This window comes from Falco punctatus (assembly GCF_963210335.1).
Source record: "Falco punctatus genome assembly, chromosome: 3".
Lineage (NCBI taxonomy): Eukaryota > Metazoa > Chordata > Aves > Falconiformes > Falconidae > Falco > Falco punctatus.
This window is the reverse complement of record NC_137582.1, coordinates 46,245,728-46,269,500: the sequence shown is the minus strand read 5'-3', so window position 1 is coordinate 46,269,500 and position 23,773 is coordinate 46,245,728. Positions and strand designations below refer to the sequence as shown.

Genomic DNA, 23,773 nt, shown 5'->3' with positions numbered 1-23,773 from the left:
ATAACATAGCATAAAAATGTGTCATCACTAGATTAATGTTTTGATAGGAAATCAAATTGGTGTTTTATTCACTTATTTGAAATAGTAACTACTACCTTGGAAAATATAAGGTGATTAATTTTCCAATATTTTCAGATCATATAATTAATACACAACATAAGTGTTTTGACATGTCTAAGTTTTACTCATAATCAAGATTTTGCAGTTCAGAGGTTCTTTTAGCTACGTGAGCCCTTACAAGCTAAAATAGTCAGAACGTTGACTTAAAAGCTGTGGAAATATTTTATGCATTACAGTACATCACTGAAGGTCTTACGTTACCACAGAGAGCAATGTGAATTACATATCTGATATTATTTCTGACTGTTAAACACAGCTCATTGGAAATGTATAACCAGCTCCTTTTAAGAATATAAAGCAAAAGCAATATCATGTATTATGCTACAGCAGGTAATTCAGTGTCTTAGATAGGGTTAGCCAACAGATTTATCAAGCAGCCTCTAAGGAAAGCAGAGTTCAAGTCTAGGCTCATCAATAATACATAAATAAACTGAACAATTAGGTACAAAGTGGTTATCTTGTCAGACAACTTATTAACCAATAAACAGGATACTTACAGCAGACAGTGTAAAAAGAAGAGATATGTAAAGATAGGAAAAGAAGACCCGAAAAAGAGAGAGGAAGGTTCTGTGCTCTTTTGTGTGTTTGTGAACTTGGTAATTCTCCCTAACTCTCCAGCCTGAGCTGAAAGCTATGATGTCTAGGCAGAGGTGGTTCAACAACACTTCACTACTAGGAATCACTTGGCTTTTTTTCTCCTGATAGCTGAACACAAATTTATGCCTTTGCTCTTTAATCAGTGGTCTGAGGAAGAACATATCCCACTTTTCCAGTAGACAAGCTACTACAGTATCAGTTTCCACTACTTAATATGCAAGCTTTACATGAATAAACACTCATCCCCAGGGTGTAGTGTCACCACTGGGCATTACTATAATACAGTCTGACTACTGAGATGCACCAGTTTCTAGGAAAGCATAGATGAAAGCAGTCAGGCTTACATTTGGCTTACACCCCAACATGTCTTAAAAAGCAAATCTATGTTAGTAAATGTCAAAATATGAGAGGCTTGGTCCTTCTTTACTATCAACAAACAATTTGATTTTCTTTTCTGTGCTGGCCTGCACTTTTCAGACAGAAAACAAGATCAGAGATAGAAAGGTGTCACAGCACTCTTCAAACTATCAAGCTGCAACAAGGTCTTTCACCATCTCATACCAACACACTCTTCACACCAGTCCCTCTACTGCCTTCTCCTGGTCTCCCCTCATCCCAGGCACACATTCTCTCTCTTCTCTCTGCTTCTTCCTCTCTCTCTTCCTCAGCTGCTCTCTCTTCCTTGGCTGCCCAACCTCTTAACAGAACCAGCCACAGCTGCACCCTACTTACATCATCCAACCCACCACCCCTGAAGCCAACCCACAGTTGTATAATATCAATGCTAATTAACCCAGCTTTATTCCTCTACAGAAAGGGATGTTGCTGTTTTTCCTTCAGTCAAGCAAAATAAGAAACATCTTGATTTCATTCAGGATCAACAAGTAAGCAAGCAAACTTAGTCCAAATAAAATCTTTTCATATGCACATATCTACCTCAGTTCAGAAATCATGAATATTTGAAGTACAGATTTCAGGATTTAACTCAGAATGAAAATAATATTTATTTAATGTGATACCTTTCATGCCCAAGTACTCCAAAGTGCTTTGTAAATATTGATTAAATTCTGTCCTTAAATTGTGTTCAGCACCCCTTGACTCCAGTAGTCATTTTGAGGGGTATATGCAAAAGAAGACTTCAGGCCTTACGTGTTTTGCTAATGGAAATGTAAATTACCAGTGAAACAGAGCCACTTCTGTAGTGAAAAGGGACATTGCTCAGAAACACCTTACAGTGCAGCATAAAATTCAGGAATTTATAAATATCCTTGCCAGATGGACAAGTAATGTGGATGAACTGAAGATGTCTGCCATGACTTCACTGCATGGTCATTGTAGCTCAGTTAAACAAGGTGGGCAATTTTAAAACTATTCACTGTCATTTTACTCTAGTCTCATTTTAGTGAACAGTCGTCCTACTTTGCATCTGGGAACCTTTGAAAATGCACTTTTATATTTTGTCCAAAGACAGGCAGAGCCTGAAGAATAAGGTTCCCCTGTCTTTTACAGTGGAAACTACTTCTCAGACCCAGAAAGTCACCCCCATGGCTTCCTAAACCCCCTGCTGTGTTCATACCAGGCCTCCCCAAAGTAGACAGATGACAGCTAACGCAAGCACAGCACATGTAGAAAGACTTGGATGCAATCTGGATAAAAGGATGAAGCAGACCTGGATGGGAAAGACTGCATCTTGCCTGGGGAGTGAAACAAAAAATTGAAGCAGAGGAAAGACCGGTATCAAAGCCCAACTTCCAACTATGGAAGCAGGTTTCCCTGTCAGACCAGCTGAACTGTCTATACAATGTGCATACTTTTTCCTGCTGTCTATAAAGGGACTCTAGGACAAATGTATCAAACTTAAGATCTGTAAAAGATGTGAGATGAATCCTAACTATTGCACACTGTGAAGTGAATGGGACAGTGTAAAGTGTCCACTACCTTTCTTCAGGACCAATGTCCTCACTGCTCTCCATCCCTGAGGAGCTGAAATAGCATCACTGAAACATCGTGAAGCTGCAGCAGAATCCTTATTCTCTCCTTCTCCTGAAGATCAATTGTAAGGATTATGAAGAAGACCAGGGGTGGTTTTGCCTGCTGTATTGAAGGATTCCCTTGGCTGAGGGAAACAGCTTTGTGCATGTGACGTTTTTCCCAATAGTAGGAAATAATAAAGAGCATGTTAGATTGCAGGGTATGGATGCAGCCATTTTATACAGCACTACCTGCAGAATCAAACTGGCAAAAGCAGTCATGAAGGGTCTTCCCAGGGAAGAATTTCCAAGTTGCAGTCAATGAATGGACAGGCTGATGGCACTGCAACATGAAATTATTGCATCCCTGCCCACAAATCCAACCTATTATTTATTACTGCAGACTGTTAGTGAAAGAAGAAACAATTTAGCACAATGTTTAAGAAGCAAAGTAGACTTCTGAATTGCTATAGGATACTTTGCACCCAATTTATGAGGTTTTGCAGAGCCATGAGATGCCTTGATCTCTTTAATATAAAACTTGGTTGGAAATATGTTTCTTAGAGTGAAGAATGAGGTGATAAAAATGTGATTAAGGTGTGCTAGCAATTTTATTTTGGCAACTTTATGTTGTGCTTTTGAATTCCAGTAAATATAATGTCTGGCTCTTTTTTAGTTGATAGTCTACCAGCTGAAGTCTCTACATATACAAACATTAATAGACTCACAGACAATAAAATAAACGCAGTCAAAAAATACATGCTATAATCTCTCTCTTTAAAAATAACTGTAGGAAGTCATAATGTATAGTTTATAATTATGATATCCAAAGAATTTCTGTTCAGTGAATCCAAAGGAAATTGCTTACTAAGGAACTAAGAATGCAATAAAAAGAAAATTAGGCACTGGCCCTGAAGCTCAAAAACAGAGTAAATCACATATTTCCTCAAGCAGAAAGGGAGTCCCATTTTTCAGGGAGAAAAAAAAAATCTCAAAATAACGTTAAAACACACAAGTCCAACTACCTAATCAGAAAACACAGATTAAAAGTGAACAAAACCAGTTTCAAAACTCCCTAAATTGTAAACAATTTTCCTTAGAGCCCTTGCTATGAGAAGCCTCAAGTAACTGCAGGAAGCGCTTTCTAATTCTAAACTTGGATCTTTCTTTTCTACACTGAGAATTCACCCCAGCCAGAGTACTGCTTTAATTAATACAGTTGGTATAACACAAGATGTGTTTCAAAGCTTGTCAATATGTCCCCATAAAACATAAGTGAAAATTAACCTTCAAGGGGTTATAGTAAACAAATGCTCAGTGGAGGCAAAAATATAAAAAACCTCCAAGTATAACTATCGCTTTAATATCTGTATGTGTGAAAATACTCTATCCTCTAACAAAGAATTAATACATGAAAAGCTTCACTAAACATTTTCTTCTACTACTCACATTTATGAAAGCGATTTCTAGAGCCTTAAGGAGGGTTAATGTACTCTCAGACTATAATCAATGAAAACAGCATGATTTACACAATCTATGTTTTTTGTCAAATTTAACCAGTGTATCACTGCATAAGATCTTTTCTCTGACAGGAGCTTACTGTATGATGGAGATGCCGGAATCCTCCTTACACTGGTTGCACCTGGCATGCCGTGCTGTGCCTGTACAATGATAAAACGGGAGCTCTCAGGACAACCTCAGGCTATCCATCTCTGCTGCTTAAGGTAGTGGATGTGTCTCACTGAAGATATGTAGAAACAGTTGTTTGAAGAAGTAGAATGAAGGTAAAGCAGAATTTGACAAATACAGGTTACATCAGGATTCTGTTACCCAAGTCCAAGAAAAAAAATTTTCACTCTCAGAGCTTTACAAGTAAATGACAATTACAGCTGATTTACTAGTTCCTGCCTATTTTCACTGCATGCCTATAGACAAGCAGAGCATTGTGTATCTAATGACTGACAGAGTTTCCTGAATTTAACATGTACGTTCCAAAAATCATAGTATCTCACTGAGCTCATCCATTTTCCATCTCTACTAGGAAAAAAAATATGAAACCCATCCCCACAGTTTATGTTTTCAGGATCACCTTTGGCAATCACAAACCACTGCTTGCCCAAATTGCATGTGTAAAACAGATGTACATTCACAGCCCTACTGGCTTACCTAAAGTTAGTGCGTCATTCATACTTCTACCTGTTTGTGCCAGCTTATGGCTGCCATGAAGGCTGCATGTGCCTTTTTCATCATTCCACTCCCCATCAGATTCTTTGTGTTCTCCAGCAATATATACTTATGATCCATACTTGCTCCAATATTCAGATAAAACAGAAGTCAAGCAGTGAGGACACTTTAGGTAGAAGAAAGTTCAAAGCAGGCAACAGCTTAGAAAGTGTTGCACAGATAGTTACTAAAAAAGATAAAATATGTCTTATCATTTTAAGCAAAATATTTTGAAGGATGGGATAAGGGCTTGTTAGAGAGGAGATGAAATTCTTCCTCTTCTAATCTGGTTCACACTTTCTGAAGAAAGCTACAGGGAGCACTTATGTTTGGAATGTGCACAATAGGAATAGTGGTATCAGCTACAGCATTTATCCTTGTGTGAGCTATTACACAAGCTAAATAAATTAAAGGAGTAAGGAATCATTGTGTGGTTTTATGGCGGGCAGTGAGTATTATTTTGCTTGGCATCTTTAACCCATTGTTTTTAATAAATTTGTCCTTGACTGGTCTTGATGCTTCATTCTTCAATGGAAGGCATGTAATTCTGCATTTCCTTGGAAAACTGATTTCCACAAGAATGCATGCAGAGAAGGAGTTAAAACTGAAATATACTGAGTTACATTTGGCTCTTCAAGTCTTAACATAACACTGAAAATGGACTACTACAACATGGCCAAAGTGTTTCCATAAGTTCTACAAAGGGAGGAGAAAAGAAACCAAAAAACAGACAAAGTTTGTGGGTAGGGGCAAGGTTAATAATAAGGGTAACAGTAAGGCAAATGTTAATATGATTTAATGGGTTCAGAAGTTCAAAAAGTACAGAAAAAAGGAGACCAGGCATTCAAATTGAGCTTTCACATACTGTACTTCTCATGTAAATCTCTGCCATAAAGTCATTAAGATTCTACAGTTAGAAAAATATACACACTTGAGGTACACATTTCAGCAGCTGTAGTATCTCCTGCATTTCTCCTATGCATCGCTGCCTAAGTTTAGTAGGTGTGTGTACACACACACAAATTACAGGAAATATTTTCCACATTGTACTAATAACTTCCATTGATTTTTCAGGGAATACAACAATATGACACACTTTGGAAGAAGTGCATTTAGTTCCATTTGAAGATGAAGCCCTATCAGTCAAAATAAAACAGAATGAAATTTATAAAGGTTATATCATATTTATGCATTTACTAAATATAAAAATCAACATATGGTGCAATGTTACCATATGTTTGATTTTGTAAGAGCAGATTTCTAATGTGGTAGTAGAGTTCCCCACAACAACAGATCATTAGCTTTGAATTTCCTTTAAAACTCTTTTTGAAGAAAACCAGCCAAAAAGTATCCAAGTATGAGAGAGTATATGTCATATCTACAACAGATAACAAAATATAATATGGACACTACAATCTGCATTTTCACAACCCATATACAATATGTACTTAGTACATACTCATTAAGAACTCCTATTGCTCACAATACATCAGAAGTGAGTGAGGATTTTCTGATCTATTAGGTGTGTGAATCTGACAAATACATCAAAAGAGTCAAAGTTTTGATATTAAACAAGAACTATAAAAAGCCTTTTTTAGAATAAAATAATGAGAAAATATTCTTTTTTGTTGTTGTTCACTGACAGACTAAATGAAAGCCATAGCTTGATATGGTCAGTTTTGGTTTGGACCCCTGTCATGGTTCACCTCTAATACAGTTTAGATATTCTGCAATAAATGTAAGTGCACTTTAAATTTAAGAATAAATAACAGGCTGTGAAATATATTTCAGAAATATTTTATCAGAATTTTAAATATTTCAGCAGAAGCAGTGGTGATCTGTTGAGTTGCACTACCATACACATGGTTCTGGTTGCTTTAAAAAGGACCTCAGCTCCTTTTCCTAAAGAGATAAATATTGCCACTGGACAGCCAGTGAAAAATCTGGAAACTCCATTCTTGGTCCTGGTTTTGATTTCCCTGTGTGGACTTAGGTGAAATATTTCATTATGCCAATGTCAGCAAAATAACAAAGATACAACATCAATCCCTATTTGAGTGTTTTGTGGAAGACTTATTTTTAAATGTCTTTTGAAAGCTCTTTGATCTCTGGTGCCAAGCTGTCAGAAAAAGAAGCCAAATAAGTGCAAAACTACCCGATTACTAGTTTTACTTTGGTGTTAGCAGTGTCTAACATGGGTGTATTTATCTACTCTGCTAATGTTTAGGAACATCTGTAAAGTATTCCAGGTGAGTGCATTACAGCTAACATTTGAGAATTCAGGTTTGTTAATTAAATCTGGACAAACTCACTTTTAAGCGGAGATGAAAACAACATTCAATGAGAGTCAGGAACACATAATCTAAAAGACAGAGCGGTAAAACTACAACAGACATAAAAAGAAAAGCAGTATCACCCACATACAGAACAAGTCACTCAAAAGGTGAAACTCGGGCCGTTTCCCTTGTGGGTTTCTTTTTTCTATGGTACAGAGCAGGCAAACAAGCAACGGAGTCACTTGAGCAAGTACCTGTCACAGCCAGAGACAGTAAAAGCAGCTGACCATTCCATAAAAAATACTATGAGCATTTTTGGAAACAAAAGAGAAGAGGCCTACATTACCTCACATATGTCTGCACACAACACAGATTTAGGCCAGTTTCACTTGGGGTTTGTAAGGCCAGTGTTCTCTGACTTAAACACAGCCAGCTAGAGTGTAACCTCAAAAAAAAAAAAAAAACAACAACAAAAAAAACCCAGCACATTAAAGTAATAGCAAAGACAGGAGAGCCTTGACAATGTCAAGGATTGTCTCCTGAGCAAAGGAATAATAATGGCTCCTGCAAAGCAGCAGGCATCATGCCCTTTGACAGCCCATTCCAAAATGGCCTCTGAGCCTTTCTGCTTGACTTCACTTACCAATAATTTATTCTACAGATCATAGCTAGAAGTGCTCCTTTACCTCTTGTGTTTGAAGATGTAATATTAGCTGAAATGGAAGAAAAGTAATCTCCAACTTTGTGAAGTATAACTTTGTTGGCATGACTGCAGACAAGGCCCCTTAGATCTGGATCACCCAATCTACAAAAAAAATTTTTTTTTTAGCAAGAAGTGTTCAAATCTGCTGCCAAATGCTACCAGAGTACTCTCAGATCATGAATCTGTTCAATGCTACAGCAGTGAGAAGAAAATATCTCTGCATCTTGTGCATATGCTAAATGATTGGAAAGACTCCCACATTTACTTCTATGGACTTCAGATAAGACCTCGAATGGAAAGAAGATTAACCAGATTTGCACAGGAAGAAAATTAAACTAAAACTCATGGAAAGCGGACTGTGTACAAACAACTTGTTCAGATGGAAAGGATGGCATACGAAACTAAACTCAAATGACCGAGTGAGAATTTATAGTTAAGCAGCAAAGAACAGGGAAAATAAGTTAAATTCACTAGGAAATTATTCTGACAAGTATACAAAGGGAAAATATTTGTGATGGAACTGCTAACTCACAAGAAGTAATAAATCAAGATAAATTTACTCTTCCAATAAGTTCTGCATATAACATTTGGCTTCAAATTAGAGATTTCAACATTGTCAAGTTCAGGCAGGATCATGCATTTTACCACCATCCATTTCAGTCATAGATTTGTACAATTAACTCTGTCAAAATCCTACAGATGTTGTTTAGCAGGTAACTGGCCATAAATCAAAAAACGCTTAGTTTTTAAGGCAGTCCACAAAAAGCTAAAACATATATGCTCTCTGGAGTGTATATATGTACATAACCACTAAAAAAATCAAGTTGTACACACTTTTATGTTCTCATTCCTGTGTCAAACTTACTCAATTTACCAATCAAAACAACATCTCTGCTATTTTGAGCCTGTATGGTCGACAGAGTCAATGAAAGGAAAACTGTCTTTTGTCTTCCTGCATCACTACCAATGACAATCATTCCATACAATGTTTTCAAAAGAGAAATAACAATGTTCAAAATAGAATGAAAACTAAAAAGAGCAAGACAGTGTAGAACTGAAAGTTTATGCCATTTCTAAGTATTTTTTATGTCTGCCAGAACAATGGGTAATATTAAATACTATTTTGCAGCACTGCAAATAGACCTACAGTGTTCAACTTAACATCACTGCAGCTCCTGTTCCACTCCAGCTGGAGTAAGAGGAGCTTTGCTTGCTATCCCACCACCTCCTTTTACAATGCACACACAACAGCCGCAACCACGGTAGGCATACAAAGGACTATTTAGTAGTACAGACCTTGCTTGCTGCCTGAACACACCATGCTCCACCTCCAAGACCGATATGGAGGGTCAGGGGTCAGATTCTCTTTTGCATAACGTTTTTGAGGTAAACTGCATAACTGTAACATGGCCATTTAATATAATCCTTTAGCGAAAGCACCCTTACTAATCAGCTCTAACAGTTAGAAAGAGCAGAAAATAATCTGAAGAATGAACACTAAAATGAAACACTTCATAAAAAAACATAGTTAAAAATCTAAATTATATGGAGTTAAGTTATTGAATAACTTATTGATCCAGACATAAGCTTTATTTGAAGAATGTCCAGAACAATTATTTATTCAGCAATTTACTCATGTCATATACTGAATAAGACTGCAATAGCTTCCTTTAGTAATGATCACTTAAAAAAATGTTACAAGAAGCTCTGGATTACTAGCTGTCACTCAGCTCTTCAGCTAGAAAATCTACTGACTCAACTACTTGATTGAAGCAAGATATTGCGAGGCACCTAAATCCACTGTATTTTCTTGTCACTAGTCTCAGAAATGTCCACACTGGCTCTTGGAAATTCTCACGACGATATTTAATTATTCCAACTATTGAAGCTAACATAAGTTTCATGAAGTGCTGGTAATACAAAATGTGGGTGGCAGTCTCCCAGAACCTGTAGAGATTTGTCTGGGGTAGTATCACAGACACATTAAGGTTGGAAAGGACCCCAGCAGGGTACCTGTCCAACCTCCTGTCCAGCGTAGGTTCAACACTGTACTCAGATCAAGTTGCTCAGAACTTTGATCAGGTCAGTCTTGAAAACCTACAGGGACAGAGATTCCACAGTATCTCCAGTTAACTTGTTACATGGGCTTAATTATTCCCACAGAGAATTTTCTTTTCTGTCTGTTCAGTAAGAACATCCCATGCTTCAATTTATAAACTTTGTCTACCCATTGTGCACCTCACTAAAAACATGGCCCTGCCTTCTCAGAAATTCCCTTGTGGATTCTGGGGGGCTGCTGTTAGGTACCCCAAAGCCACCTCTTATTTAGGCTGAATGAATCTTGGTTCCTAGATCTTTCCCTGACAAATCTGGTGGCCTTCCATTGAAATTATTCCAGTTTACAAACTATTTCTGTACTGAGGAGACCAAAACTGGACAAGTTATTCCAAATTATTCTGTGCTATAATGAGTATAAAGGAAAAGGGAATAATAACATCCTTTGATCTACTGGCTACAGGCTTGCTGATACATCCCAGGAAGCCATTAGTCTTGCCCACTTCAGAGCTCATTGCTGGGCTTATGTTCAGCCCATTGACCATCAGGATACCCAGACCATTTTCAGTAGCATCCTAGTCAATCAGACCCTAGTCAGGGAGTCCTCAGCCTGCATCAGCGCAGGGGTTGGTCCAGCCCAGGTGCAGGACTTTGCATTTTGCATTTTTGAATTCATGAGGTTCTTGTTGGACAACTCCTCCAACCCATCTAGGTGCGTCTGGGTGGTGACACTGCCCACAAGCATATCAGCTGACCTTTCTGGTCATCTCCAAGCTTGACAAGAGTGTACACTGTCATCTTCTCCAGGTCTTTGATGAAGATAATAAACACGTTAGGTCCCAGGACAGACCCCGGAAGAACTCTGCTTGTAATAAGCCTCAAGGCAGTGTATGAACCATTAACTGCTACACTCGGAGCCTGACGAGGCAGCCAGTTTCCTACACATAGGTTGTAATGCCTCAGCTTGAATACAAGGATGATGAGGGAGTTTGTGCCAAAGCCTTCCTGAAGTCAAGGTCAAAGATTCATTGCTCTCCTCTCATCCACAGATTCAGTCATTTTACCACAGATGGCAAACAGATCATTAGGAGTGATTGACCCTTGGGAGATCCATGCTGCTATTCCCAGGCACCTTCTCTTTCATGTGTGCAGAAACAGTTTCTGAGAGGACACATACCATGATTCTCTCAGGAACCAAAATTATTTTATTATCCAGCCTGTAGTTCCTTGGGTAGTCTTTCTCACCCTTTTTGAAGATGTTAGAACATTGCCTGCCTCCAGTCATTGGGAATCTCTTACAATCTCCACAACCCTACAACGACAATGCAGAATGACCTCAAAATCATATCCGCCAGCTCTCTTTGCATCCTGGATGTTCTCTATCCAATCCTATGGATTTATGTGAGTCAAAATTTCTTAAGAGATCATGGACTTGATCTTCTTCCACTGCTGGTAAACCTTCTCTTCCTTGAATCCTGTCTCTAGGCTCAAAAGCGCAGGAGATCTTGTCAGTGGGGACTGAGGCAATAATAACAGAAGCTCTTCTTGCTGTCCTTCCTTGCCACTTTAAACTCTAGGTAAGCTTAGGTTTTCCCAACACCCCACACTCTTTTGAGACTGTGCAGCGTAAGTTACCAGTGGTATCCACCAAATGCTAGAGATATTATAGGAAGCACTAATAATAAAACATTTATTTGGAAACTCAATGACTAATGCTTAGAGAGTTCCAAAGGCTTATCATAAAACTGCTGAATCTTTTTTTTTTTTTTTTTTTTTTTTTTTTTACTCTGTTTTTCTCTTAAGAAAGCCAAATCCTTAAACATGAACAAACTGCAACAATTGAAATAAATGATGGTCTGGAAGAATTATTCTTCAACATGAACACTTGCTGTCCAACAAATCTTTCTTGCAACCGCAACACTGCATGTCCTACAAATCTTTCTTGCAACTGCAACACTGCATGTCCTACAGTTGATTAGTCCTACTCCACGTAGTAGCTGTACATGGCAGCACAGAGTCAAGACTTGATGTTACAATACAAGTTACAAAGTAAGCCAGTCTGCTGCAATTCCAGCAAAAGCATCAGGAATTCCTCCCAAACTTTTTGAGCACAAAGAAAGAAGTTATACATTAGTTATTCAATTCCCCTTAACTCCTACTTCACTTTCATTGCTCTTCTCCACAGGTTGGCACTGGATTTGTTTACTTTGGTGTTAAACTCTGATGAGAAGTGTATTTTCATAGCAATTTCTCAGTATAAAGTTATTGTGAAGCAGACAAACAGGTTACTTTTGGATGAAACAAAACTGCCAGATGTACTGCAACTGTTAATGAGTGTTACCTCTCTGGGACCAGTCAAATTTGAACTGATACAAAGTCATACACCTCCAAAAAATAAATGCACCAACAAAAGGCAGCAAGCCCATGCCAGCCCTTGGCACCATCTGTTTCATTCCACAGACCTGTTCACCCGAAGCTGCCATTTTTGTTAGCGTACCTGTAGTAGCTTAGTTGACTGCTCTACAAAGAGCAGTAAAGTTAAGGCACACTTGCCACCCACTCTGGTGGCTCTGCAGTGTTATAAGCTATCACAGAAATATGGATCTTCCCTTATACCATCTCACCACTCAAGACTACGCCTAGGAAATATGCATCATGATGTAATTATATGAATGTTTTAACACCAAGTTTTTGAGTAGGTTTTCTGATGTCTAAAAACCTAAATCTGCTTTCCACTTAATATTCTCTACAAAAAATTGCATTTAGGGCAATGAAAAAGGACAGTTTCATTGCTCAGAAACACAATACTGCTAGGGATGAAAATATTTAATTATTTAAAAATATTTCATACTTTTTCTGTTTGAATCATGAAAATACAGACTTTCATGCTAAGTTTTAGAAATAAAAATATGACAGTGGGTCTCTCCTGTATAAATGAAACATGCTGAAAAACAGAATAGTATGCATAAATTTAATAAGCTACAGAACCTTGTAAATCAGCTCATTTCACATCCCCAAGATTTCATGAATTTGATATGTTTGGGCTCAATAATACAAAATAACTCTGGAATTTGACACTATACATTCAATCTCAAATAACAAAGTTTTAAACTTTTCATATATTTTATGCCAATGAAAACAAGGGAAGCATTTGCCTCCATAACAAAAACTTCTTATGAACATACTCTTGACAAATTGTGTGGATTTCTAAATTTTCATCAACTATTACAGTATTTTCAGTTTCTTTCTTTGTACAGAAAAATTGGATTTAAGCAATTTGAAAAGTATGCAATTAATTTCTTCATCACTTTTAATACATTTTTAATTTAAACTGAAATTAACTTATTATGTACTGTAAAATACATTTTGGTTTTGCAGCTCTACTTTTCTGAGAGTGCAAAATATGTTTTTTAATATTTAGTCTGTGGAATGACAAGAATGTCGTTCTTGTGTACAGTGTTGAAAAGATACTATTTTCCTTCCATGAAAAAACTTTTTACTGAAAATGGAAACTGGTCCCAAACCAAAATGGACCATGAGGAGTAAATTACAATTTAGATACATCCAACACACTCATTCAATCATCAACTCATTTACAGCAGTATCTTTGTACCTCTACCTGTGCCACGCATTTGTTCTAGTTAGAATTAGCTAGAATGAGCTATGCACTTCCCCAGTTTAACACACAAGCTTGCTGCTACAGCTGCTCTGAATGAGACCCATGGAATGGTTTGAGCCTCATTTCTAAATAGCCTTTGAGACTGCTAGGAATGAATTTACTAGTTTAGTCTCATCACAAAGCAGACCATCCAAAGATGTCAAGGAGAAAAAATACATATTTGTTGGTGATGCTATTCAGTATGCTTCACAAAGACACTCACAGACAGCTGGCTTAAAAGCTGGTATCACAATATTTGTTTAAACTATCCAGAATAATGTCATTGACAAGCCCTGAGAAGTAAATGGTGTTGGAAAGGCTAGCCATGATCCCCTTTAATGAATTCTGTACTCTTAGGATACAGATGGGGCACACTGTGGCAGACCCCAAGAGAGGATTCAGCTTTCATGAACAAACATTCTTGAATATTTTTTTTGTGCTCATTGCACAGCTCAGCACTGTGTAAGGCAGAAGTCTAGCAGAAAAATAGTATTCTCTTATGTAGCTATGACATTTTAATCTATAAAATCAGCTCAAAGAAGAGGAAACGATTTATTACCACCTTCAAGCCTTTACAGCAAACAAGCCTTCTCTGAATCTAGAACCACAGTTCTCCTCACTATAGTAGAAATTTGAAAAACATAGTAAAACCAACTGAACTTTTATTTTGTGTGCAGATCAATCCATATAGGGAGGTGAAATATATGTTTTACTACTTTATATAACTATCTGCCAAATAATGAAGACAAGAGTTTGAGGGGGGTGGAGAGTCTCAAACAAATTTAGTGTGATCACATTAATAACAGCTTTGTGAACACCCTGTGCCTGAGTGACTGACATTTGAATTGTATCCCCAGCTCTGCTAAACATCAGATTCCACAAATACTGAGTTATTGCATACATTAATCTGGTGAGATTACACTTTTCTGTTTTTTACAGTAATAACAAACATCATGAAATGCTCAGCTTTATTAGCAATACTCACTGGAAGGTCTCCTATCTCCTTGGTAAAGAAGGGAGAGTGTGCTGACTTTCAGTGTCCAAGTGGTGTAGCAGGTTTCTGACCATTTCCTCTTGGATTATGGGGGCTTCATTCTGCTCCCCATCCCTGTGTTCCAGCTCAGGGGGGTGGTTATCCAGAGAAGAAATCAATCTTACTATTAAAGCCTGACACAAAGAAGGCATTAAGTACCTGAGCCTCTTCCTCATTCTTTGTCACTGTGTTTCCCCCTGCATCCAATAATGGATGGAGATTCTCCTTAGCCATCCTTTTGTTGCTAATGTATTTACAGAAACATTTTTTATTGTCTTTCATGTCAGTAGTGATGTAACTTCGAGTTGGGCTTTGGTCCTGCTGATTTTTTCCCAGCATAACCTCACAACATCTATGTACTCCTTCTGAGCTGCCTGCCCCTTCCTCCAAAGGTCATAACCTCTCCTTTTTTCCTGAGTTCCAGCCAAAGCTCTCTGTTCAGCCAGGCTGGTCTTCTTCCCCGCTGGCTCGTCTTTTGGCACATGGGGACAGCCTGCTCCTGTGCCTGTAAGGTGTCCTTCTTGAAGAATGCCCAGCCTTCCTGGACTCCTCTGCCCTCCAGGACTGCCTCCCATGGGACTCTGTCAGCCAGGCTCCTGACCAGGCTGAAGTCTGCCCTTCAGAAGTCCAAGCCATTCTGCTGACCCCCCTCCTTACTTCTCTGAGAGTTTAAAACTGTAATTTTGTGATTGTTATGCCCAAGACGGCCTCCAACCATCACATCACCTGCAAGTCCTTCTCTGTTTGCAAATAACGGGTCCAGTGGGGTGCCTGCCCTACTTGGCTCCCGCACCAGCACTGTCAGGAAGTTCTTTGTCATGGTTTGACCCCAACCAGCAACCAAGTAACACACAGCTGCTCACTTACTCCCCCTGATTCCCTAAGTGGGATGGGGAGAAGGAGAATCAGAAAAAAGATAAAACCTGTGGGTTGAGATAGGAACAGTTTAATAGCTGAAATAAGTAAAATTTGATACTACTACTAAACATAATTGTAATGAAAAGGGAGATAACAAAAAGAGAGAGAGGAATAAAACTCAATAAAACTCAAGAAAAAAACAAGTGATGTGCAATACTATTACTCACCACCTGCTGACCGATGCCCAGCTAGTCTCCAAGCAGCAATCAGCTCCCTCCAGCCAACTCCCCCCAGTTCAGATACTGAGCATGACGTTCTGTGGTATGGAATATCCCTTTGGCTAGTTTGGGTCAGCTGTCCTGGTTATGCTCCCTCCCAGCTCCTTGTGCACCTGCCCACTGGCAGAGCATGGGAAACTGAAGAGTCCTTGATTTAGGGTAAGCACTACTTAGCAACAACCAAAACATCAGTGTGTTATCAACATCGTTCTCCTACTAAATCCAAAACACAGCGCTGTACCATGCTACTGGGAAGAAAATTAACTCTATCCCAGCTGAAACCAAGACAATCTTAAACACACTCCAGAAACTTCCTAGACTGTTTCTTCTCTGCTGTACTGTATTTCCAGCAGACAGCTGTTAAATTGAAATCCCCCATGAGAACAAGGGCTAGTGATTGTGAGACTTCTCTTAGCTGCTTATAGAATATTTTACCTGCCTCTTCATCCTAGTTGGGCGGTCTCTAACACACTCCCACCTTGATATCTATTTTGGTGGCCTTCCCCAATTCTTAGCTATAAAAACTCAACCCCATCATCACCATCATCAAGCTCTAGACAATCAAAACACTCCCTAACATACAAGGCTACCCCACCACCTCTCCTTCCTTGCCTATCCCTTCTGAAGAGTTTATAGCCATCCATTGCAGCACTCCAGTTGTGCGAGTCATCCCACCACGTTTCCATGATGGCAACTGTGTCATAGTTTTCCTGCTTCAGAATGGATTCCAGCTCCTCCTGTTTGTTGCCTATGCTGTGTGCATTGGTGTAGATGCAATTCATTTGGGCTATTGATTCTGCCACCTTTTTTAGGGGAACAGTCCTAATTCCTACATGGCCAGTCTCAGGCCCTTCTGTGGTTTCTTAACACATCAGTAACTCTTGTGCCGTTGCTGCCACCTGGATCTCTATCTGCTACCTTCACTGAGACAGCAGACCAAAGGACGTCACTAGCATACCATCCCTCAAACACTGGCTTGCTGCCCTCAGGCTTATCTCTAGCAATTTTGTCCCATTCCTCCTTCAACCATAGTTAAGAGCTCTTTCAATAAGCCCTACTAATTCCTGTGCAATGATCTTTTTCCCTCTGAGACAGGTGTGCCCTGTCTGTTGCCAGCAGGCCTGGTGTTGTGTAAACCAAGCCACAGCCTCTCCCTTTAGAAAACTTCAACCATTAGCAAAGAAAATATGTATTCCTAACTGGAAAAATCACTGAAGTGATTGCTGGAGGTGCTGTTTCACAACTCTGGTAAGGCAACCGACTTTCTTAGTTGAAAGACATCTCCCAGTATGAGCCAAGTTTGGTGACAACAGAAAGTGTACGATGATAACTGGACTTCAGAGTTCTGAGATTAATGCAGAAATACAAACAAGTATACAAAGCACATTAACTTTAACTTCCAAATATCTCTAAAGCACCATATTTGGGTTTCCAGGCCTTCAACTTCTTTGCAGACATTTTTGATTAAAAAGGACAAGCTTTTGTGGAAGAATCCACAGTGATGTCTATAAAGGTTAATAAAAAATCAGGAAAGAGCATCTGTGTTACAGCACTGAAGTTGGGAAACACAGGTCTAGAATCAGAAGGATAATTCTTCAGCTAGGTCTTATTTCAGCACTTGCTACTGTGCAAGCTCAGCTTGTCCAGGATCAAGCCCCAGCTAATGATAGATACCTTAGGCAGACTGGGGAAGACCTGGCATAGCAGAGGAAACAATTTATATGTTCTGCTTGTAGGAATTTGACACTTTCTGTGTGAAGCTGCATCACATTTTTGCCCGTCTGTCATGAGCACCATGAAGGCTGCAAGTTCCTCAGGGCAGGAACCTGTTAAACATTTAGCACGACACAGGAGCTCCATGGTAATAATTACCACTGCTATTAAATGCACTGTAGCATAGCTATTTCAGCATCCTTACTGTAACTCCTGTTTCTGTAAGGCTGTCAGTATATTAATGTTATAGTGAATTGCAATAGAGAGGTTTGAGGAAATGTGAAGAAATGCTCTACCAGTTTCTCTGATCTCCTGCAGTGCTAGGCAGCACTTTTGACACCAATAATCCACAGCCACACTGCTGCAGAGAATGAGAAAATTTGTTCATGCAATTACATGTGACATCATACAGTAATCAGCCATCAGGAAAACTCTTAGCTTCCGTGCGTATTATGACAATGACTGAAAAGCAAACACATCTACTCCCAAAATTAAAAACACCACATCTTTCCTTGTACAATTTAACCACCTTCAGTTCAAACTGAGATCACAGTACCACACTCCATTTCTCCCTTGTGGAAGACAACTCTGATGAACTAATATAGGTAGGAGTCACCAGCTGAGATCTAGACATGAAATATCTCCTTTATACTCAGACTTTTGCTCTGCGTATAGCAAACTGAGAAGCATACTGCCTTTCCAGAAGCATCCCTTCGAACCCTCTGCAGTCTGCAAACCCACGTGTGGCTGCAGAACAGACTGGCTGAGCAGATGGAGTCAAACCCAGAGGTCAGGGCCCATAATACCCCTTCTCACATGCCTGAAGTAAGAAACTTACACTCGCTGTGAAGGTACTGCTCTGGTGGAAGTACTCGAGGTGCAAAATAAGAAAAAGGAATCCTGCTGTAGAAACTCATACATATTTTTGAACTTTAGGCTCTGTTGTCCTCCAGCTTAGGTTTTCCTGGGTAGAATGTGTAGAATTAGGAAAATGTAAAAAAGTCCTCTTTTTTAAGGACATTTTCCAATCAAATCTTTGATGTGCAACCCAACACCTGCACAGACCACATCTGGCTCATTGTTTTTAATGCAGAAGTATTAATATAATTCTAAAAAGCAATTTTCTGTCCTTTATTTCCACATAAATTCCTGCTTATACTGGTAGATTCTCCACATATAGAATTAAAAAAATTAAATTAAACTAGTACTTTCTCATATGATTTTGTGAGGGCGTGACTACATAAAGAAATCCCTTTACACACATGGAATATTGCACATACGTGAACTAAAAACTTATGTAGCTTTTTTTTTTTTTTTTAAGAATAAAATAAAACTTCCAGGTTTGCAGATGCTAAATGTTTGATATATTTTCCATTTAAATGCAAATTTGACTTTTTGTTTTAATAGGATGACAAGCATTTTTTCCCAAATTTTTCAGACAGTATCATTTGGAAATATAGGAGAAGGCTGGGGGGATGAGATCTGTCTAGATTTGCTTGGTATAATTCTTAGTAAGATAACATTGATGCATTTTCTTTTATCAATGTATCCAAATTTTTTTATTATTAATTTCTTAAAATAAAATGAAGTGCTTTGTACACCAAATTAAACAGGTTAAGCAAAAGAGAAGACAGTTTACCCATAGCTATTTGCGTTTATGGGGTGAGAAGTGGATTTTGTAAAATAACGATCTCCTGGTAGTGTAAAATACAGGGGGGAGGGAGGGAAGAGAGTTCAAGAGTAGCATTATAATGACCAAAATTCACTATGTGTTTTTTATTATGTCGGAAAAACTCTTTTAAGAAATGGAAATCACTACATTCTATTGATTCATGCACCGAATCTTCAGACATAAGTCATCAGTGTTGACACTTTCAGATACATAAAACGTGACATCTGCTCCTACAAATGCACTACACAGGCTGTAAATCATCAAAGAGAAAAACAGTTCAATGTCATTTCAGCCACTGTAGGCTATGTTTTACAACTGAGAGATAAAAATAGTCATACTGTCTCTATGACATCTAAACCACTTTTCTATTGCAGTATTCTATGTTCTAATTTATCTTTGTGGTTGAACAACACACAATCAATTGTAAGCAACTAGTGCAGTTTGATTCCAGTCAACTGCAATTTTCTCCAGCTTTATCTTTTTTACCCCTCACTGCACTAACTTTAAGTGCTCTCCCAAACCCGCCCTTTCCCATGCAATGTTTCGTGGAGACTCTGAGGTCTTAAATTTGCCTTTTCAAATTGTGAAAATACAAGAAAAAGTCATAAGTTATATTTAATGGTTTCCAAATACTTGTAAAATCCTTTTTGAGTATCACCATATCTGCATTCACATTAACAAAGAATGTATATATGCATTTCTCAACACCGACAGCAGGGATCACTGTACCAGGTATTTTTCCATGCATCATTCCTTACCAAAGAAAACAGTATCAAGTATCTTGATCCTTCCTTGAAAGAAATGCAAAATTGCCTCCTATAGCTACTTTGTCAACTTGATTAGCATTCAAACCAATATTCAGTTTGCATAAAGTACTAAAACAGTTGTTCAAATCTTCAGTGATTTACTTCATTTAGTTCTGAAGTGAGAACATGACTATCACAGGTGGCATATTTTGTTATTATTAGCACCTAAGAGATCACAACATGCAATAGGATTTAAATATTTTTTTGTACATGATAAACCCAAGGAGGTGAATTTTCTTAGCTACTAGTATTTAGTATAAGCTTTTGCAGTAGAGATAAAACATTTATACAGTTAATGAAAATGTAAGGAACATACACATCACCATGACAAGTGACGTAATGATCTTGCAATATACCACACATGGGTAACTGCTAGAAAGCAGAAAGCAACAACAGAACAATACATTAAAGAGCCAAAGGCCAGGCTGAGCAGGAAATAGTTTTTCCCATTTCCAGGCTGCATAGTCTTCCTAACATACACAAGGACAAAATCTCACTCCCTTCAATTTTGTTTTCTTTTACTGTAAGACTTGTATGACATTCTCTGTGCTTGCCTCCTTTGCTGAGGACATGAGCCTTGTACTTGGAAGACCAGTGTCCAGGATTTCACCATTAGACTATTAGACGGCCTGGAACCGATTTCACAAGCATGCACTCACTAGAAGTATCAAAGAAGCCTTCTCACACAGAATTTCACTCAGACAATCTTACTAATGCAGAAAAGTTTTTCTAGTGGATTAGTTAACAGTTTTCCAACAACAATCAGTTCTTAAAACAGTCTAAATGCATTGGTCCCACTGTGAGTTTAGTATGAATGTGATGAGATGTTTTATCATCCTCCCTTCCCTTGTAGTTGACTGTTTCTTGAATTTTACTTCTATAAGCCATATTCTAAATGTTAGCATCACCTCTCATTTATTCACCAGACAGGTGTACAGACCTTCTAATGGAGTTGGGAAGTCATCCTCAAGCTGCAAATGGGAAGTCATCCCCAAGCTGCAAATTGAATAGCTACGTCAGATACCTACTTCTGTGAACTTGCAGAAACACAGCCCTTAACAGTTCACTTCAGGAGTGCTCCTGGAAATATGCCCAAAGCCAGTACAGCATGAGCAGTACCGTCTACCCCAAGCTGCTGTCAGAAACATCCATTCTGTTTGCTCTACCTGTAACTGACCCCGGGGACAGTCACTGTGTTTTATGGCCAAACATGCTATCTGTTCTTCAAACCATATACTGGTGGCCATAGGGCGTATTCTGCTGCATTAGTGATCGACACCTGACTGCAAACTCTTACGCACTATAGCACAGTATTGCCCGCATGTGCTATCATGTACACTGCCCACTGACTTTGCCTTCCCTACCCATGAAACTTCTACAGCCTTTGCATGCTACAGCCATTGTACTTGGACTTTATAAATCCCAGCTCTTGAAAATATACTTGAGGGATTCAGCTGCACTGCTGTCCAGAACTTACTCCACTTAGTATATCTTTATTACTAAATACTTGCTTGTAGATTCCCAAAATACACTGTGCTGTCAGCCAAGAAGCCTAGAAAGCTAAATCAGATTTCAGACATTTGCACCAGAGGTTCCTTCCAACTCTCTAACATAGTCATATGGTCTAGCTCATAGCAAGATTAGAAAGGCAACATTTTTTCACACATTTTCATGTAAAATCTTGATCTGTCATGTGCATGCGCACATACACATACATAACCATAAAGGAAATGAAGGCGCATGTGTGTGTGCACACATGCACATAAAAGCGGATAAGCAGATCTTATCTCTCTCCACTGAAGTGTCTCTTTTCTTTCCAATTGCTCCTCTGCTGAATGCTTCTTGAGGACATGCAAAGTGTTCTCAGTTCTCACTGAAACTCAGGAAAAATAGGGGGACACTCAGCAGGTTCAAAACATCTGATGCACAGACATCCTATAACTACACAGCCAAGAAAGCACCGTTTCATTTATGATTGTGTAACAGGATAGGTCCATACCTGAAAATGTTTATTAACCTGATAAATAGCCTACTTTTTTGAAAGCTAATCTAATTATATAACTCATTCCAGTAACATATATATCTCTCCATATATGCCTTGCCTCTCTGCCTATCTGCCAAGAATGAAGAGATGTCTTATATATTGTAACTGGTTATTTAAAAACGTTCAAATAATAAATTTAACATTATCAGAACCAGTAGGAGTATTGCAAAATTTCTTTTACTTTCATTGAAAATATTTACCATATGTTTGGATGTTTGTTTCTATATTTGACTAGATGGCACAAATGCATATTAATCACCCTTTTTCACAAGGGACAGTCCCAATGTCATTCTTAAAGTAAAATACCTATGTTCTTTCCACTTTATAGTTCCAGAAAACTTTCCTAGAAGGATGGGTTTCAAAAGATTTTGTAGGTCTGCTTCAACAATTTCCATAAATATCCAATTTTCCCCAAATTTAGATGCTTCAGACTGTAACAGGCTGCTAAATATCTTTGATGGGGGCTGAATGAATTTAGAAACACCAATCTTTAAGACACCTCAGTGATTCTGGAATCTCCATCTAACACTGGATCTGTGAAAATGCAAAAGCATCAAAGAACTCACCTACTTAGGCTACAAAAATAAATCCTGTAATGTCACTGGCTTCCATAGTCCCTTCCTAATATGCAACACTAAAAATGATCTTTGAATTCATAAAATAAGGCAGAGGTACTTTGCATTATTGAGTCCCTCATTGCTTGCAAACTTGTTCCATGGAAAATCCTCCTGTCAGTAAAATGGAGGAGCAATTCTTCTACACATTGTTCCATTTGCAGCTAGTTCTGAAAAAAAAAAAAACTTCTTTGGGGAAGGGGAACAGTTCTGCCAGAGAAAAACTGAATGAACAGACTCTGTACCTTTTCTTCTGCATGAACTCCAGATCCCAATTATTCAGGAAAATCTCCCCTCCACCTTCATTAGGAGAACTCAGTGCTGCGTGACAAAAGGCCAACGGCGACACTGGGCAGTCTTCTCCTACCCATGAAAACTAACCAATGCAAGTAATCCCATCATGGCCAATGCACTTACTTGCACAAGTATTTTGTTCAATGACAAAATAAAGGCTGAAGAGTGAGCCATCATGTACTGGTGGTGTGAAATAGAGGATAAAAAGCAAAAGGTATATCAAATGTAATTTATCTAGCATTACAGGTTATCTTTATTATTCCTATTTTGTTGCTGCATTGGTAGAACTATCATATAACTGGAAAAACAAATTACTATGTGTCAAATCTATTAGTATACAAAAAATGTTTCTTACAAGTACTTAGAGAAATGTACAGTCCTCATGTTATACACAGAACTCCTGCTGACATAAATGAAAGTTTAAAACAAAGAGTAAATATAGAACACGTTCCTCAGTTTTCATGCAAAAATCTGCAGTTGAGGAAATATTTTACCTAACATAGAAAATATTAGCTGACTTGGAGCACCTGGGGAACAGACAACTCACATCTGAAATACAAGAGCTGGTATGCAATATAATGCCTATTCTTTGCCCGCTTCCAATACAAGCATTAACATAGGCACTATGTACACTAAGAAACATTATTAACAGATTAATTGTAATTTTAAAATTTATTGCACTGACTACAACGCCTCTTCCACATTTGTTCATCCTCTTATTTGGATGATAAAGAACACTGTCGGTACTGACTATTTTTTCATAATAAAAATCCTTGGGCAGATGATTTAGTATGTGGTTTTCTGACTGAAACAGGTAAATTGAGGGAGGTTTGGATCTTACATTTATGTGGCAGTATTT

The 23,773-nt window shown here is 38.3% G+C and overlaps 1 protein-coding gene across 7 annotated transcripts in view; it reads right to left on the bottom strand.

Annotated features, from left to right (window-relative positions):
• TOX (thymocyte selection associated high mobility group box) overlaps window positions 1–23,773 on the bottom strand; it is a 229,060-nt gene that overhangs the window by 126,103 nt on the left and 79,184 nt on the right. Inside the window, exon 2 of one of the 7 annotated variants that reach the window (XM_080380401.1) lies at window positions 7,873–7,991. The exons of 5 other annotated variants lie outside the window; for them this stretch is intronic. In XM_080380401.1, the coding sequence (XP_080236527.1) occupies window positions 7,873–7,953 (81 nt within the window). In that variant the 5' untranslated portion in view covers window positions 7,954–7,991. One more of the 7 variants, XM_080380402.1, reaches the window with a different exon arrangement.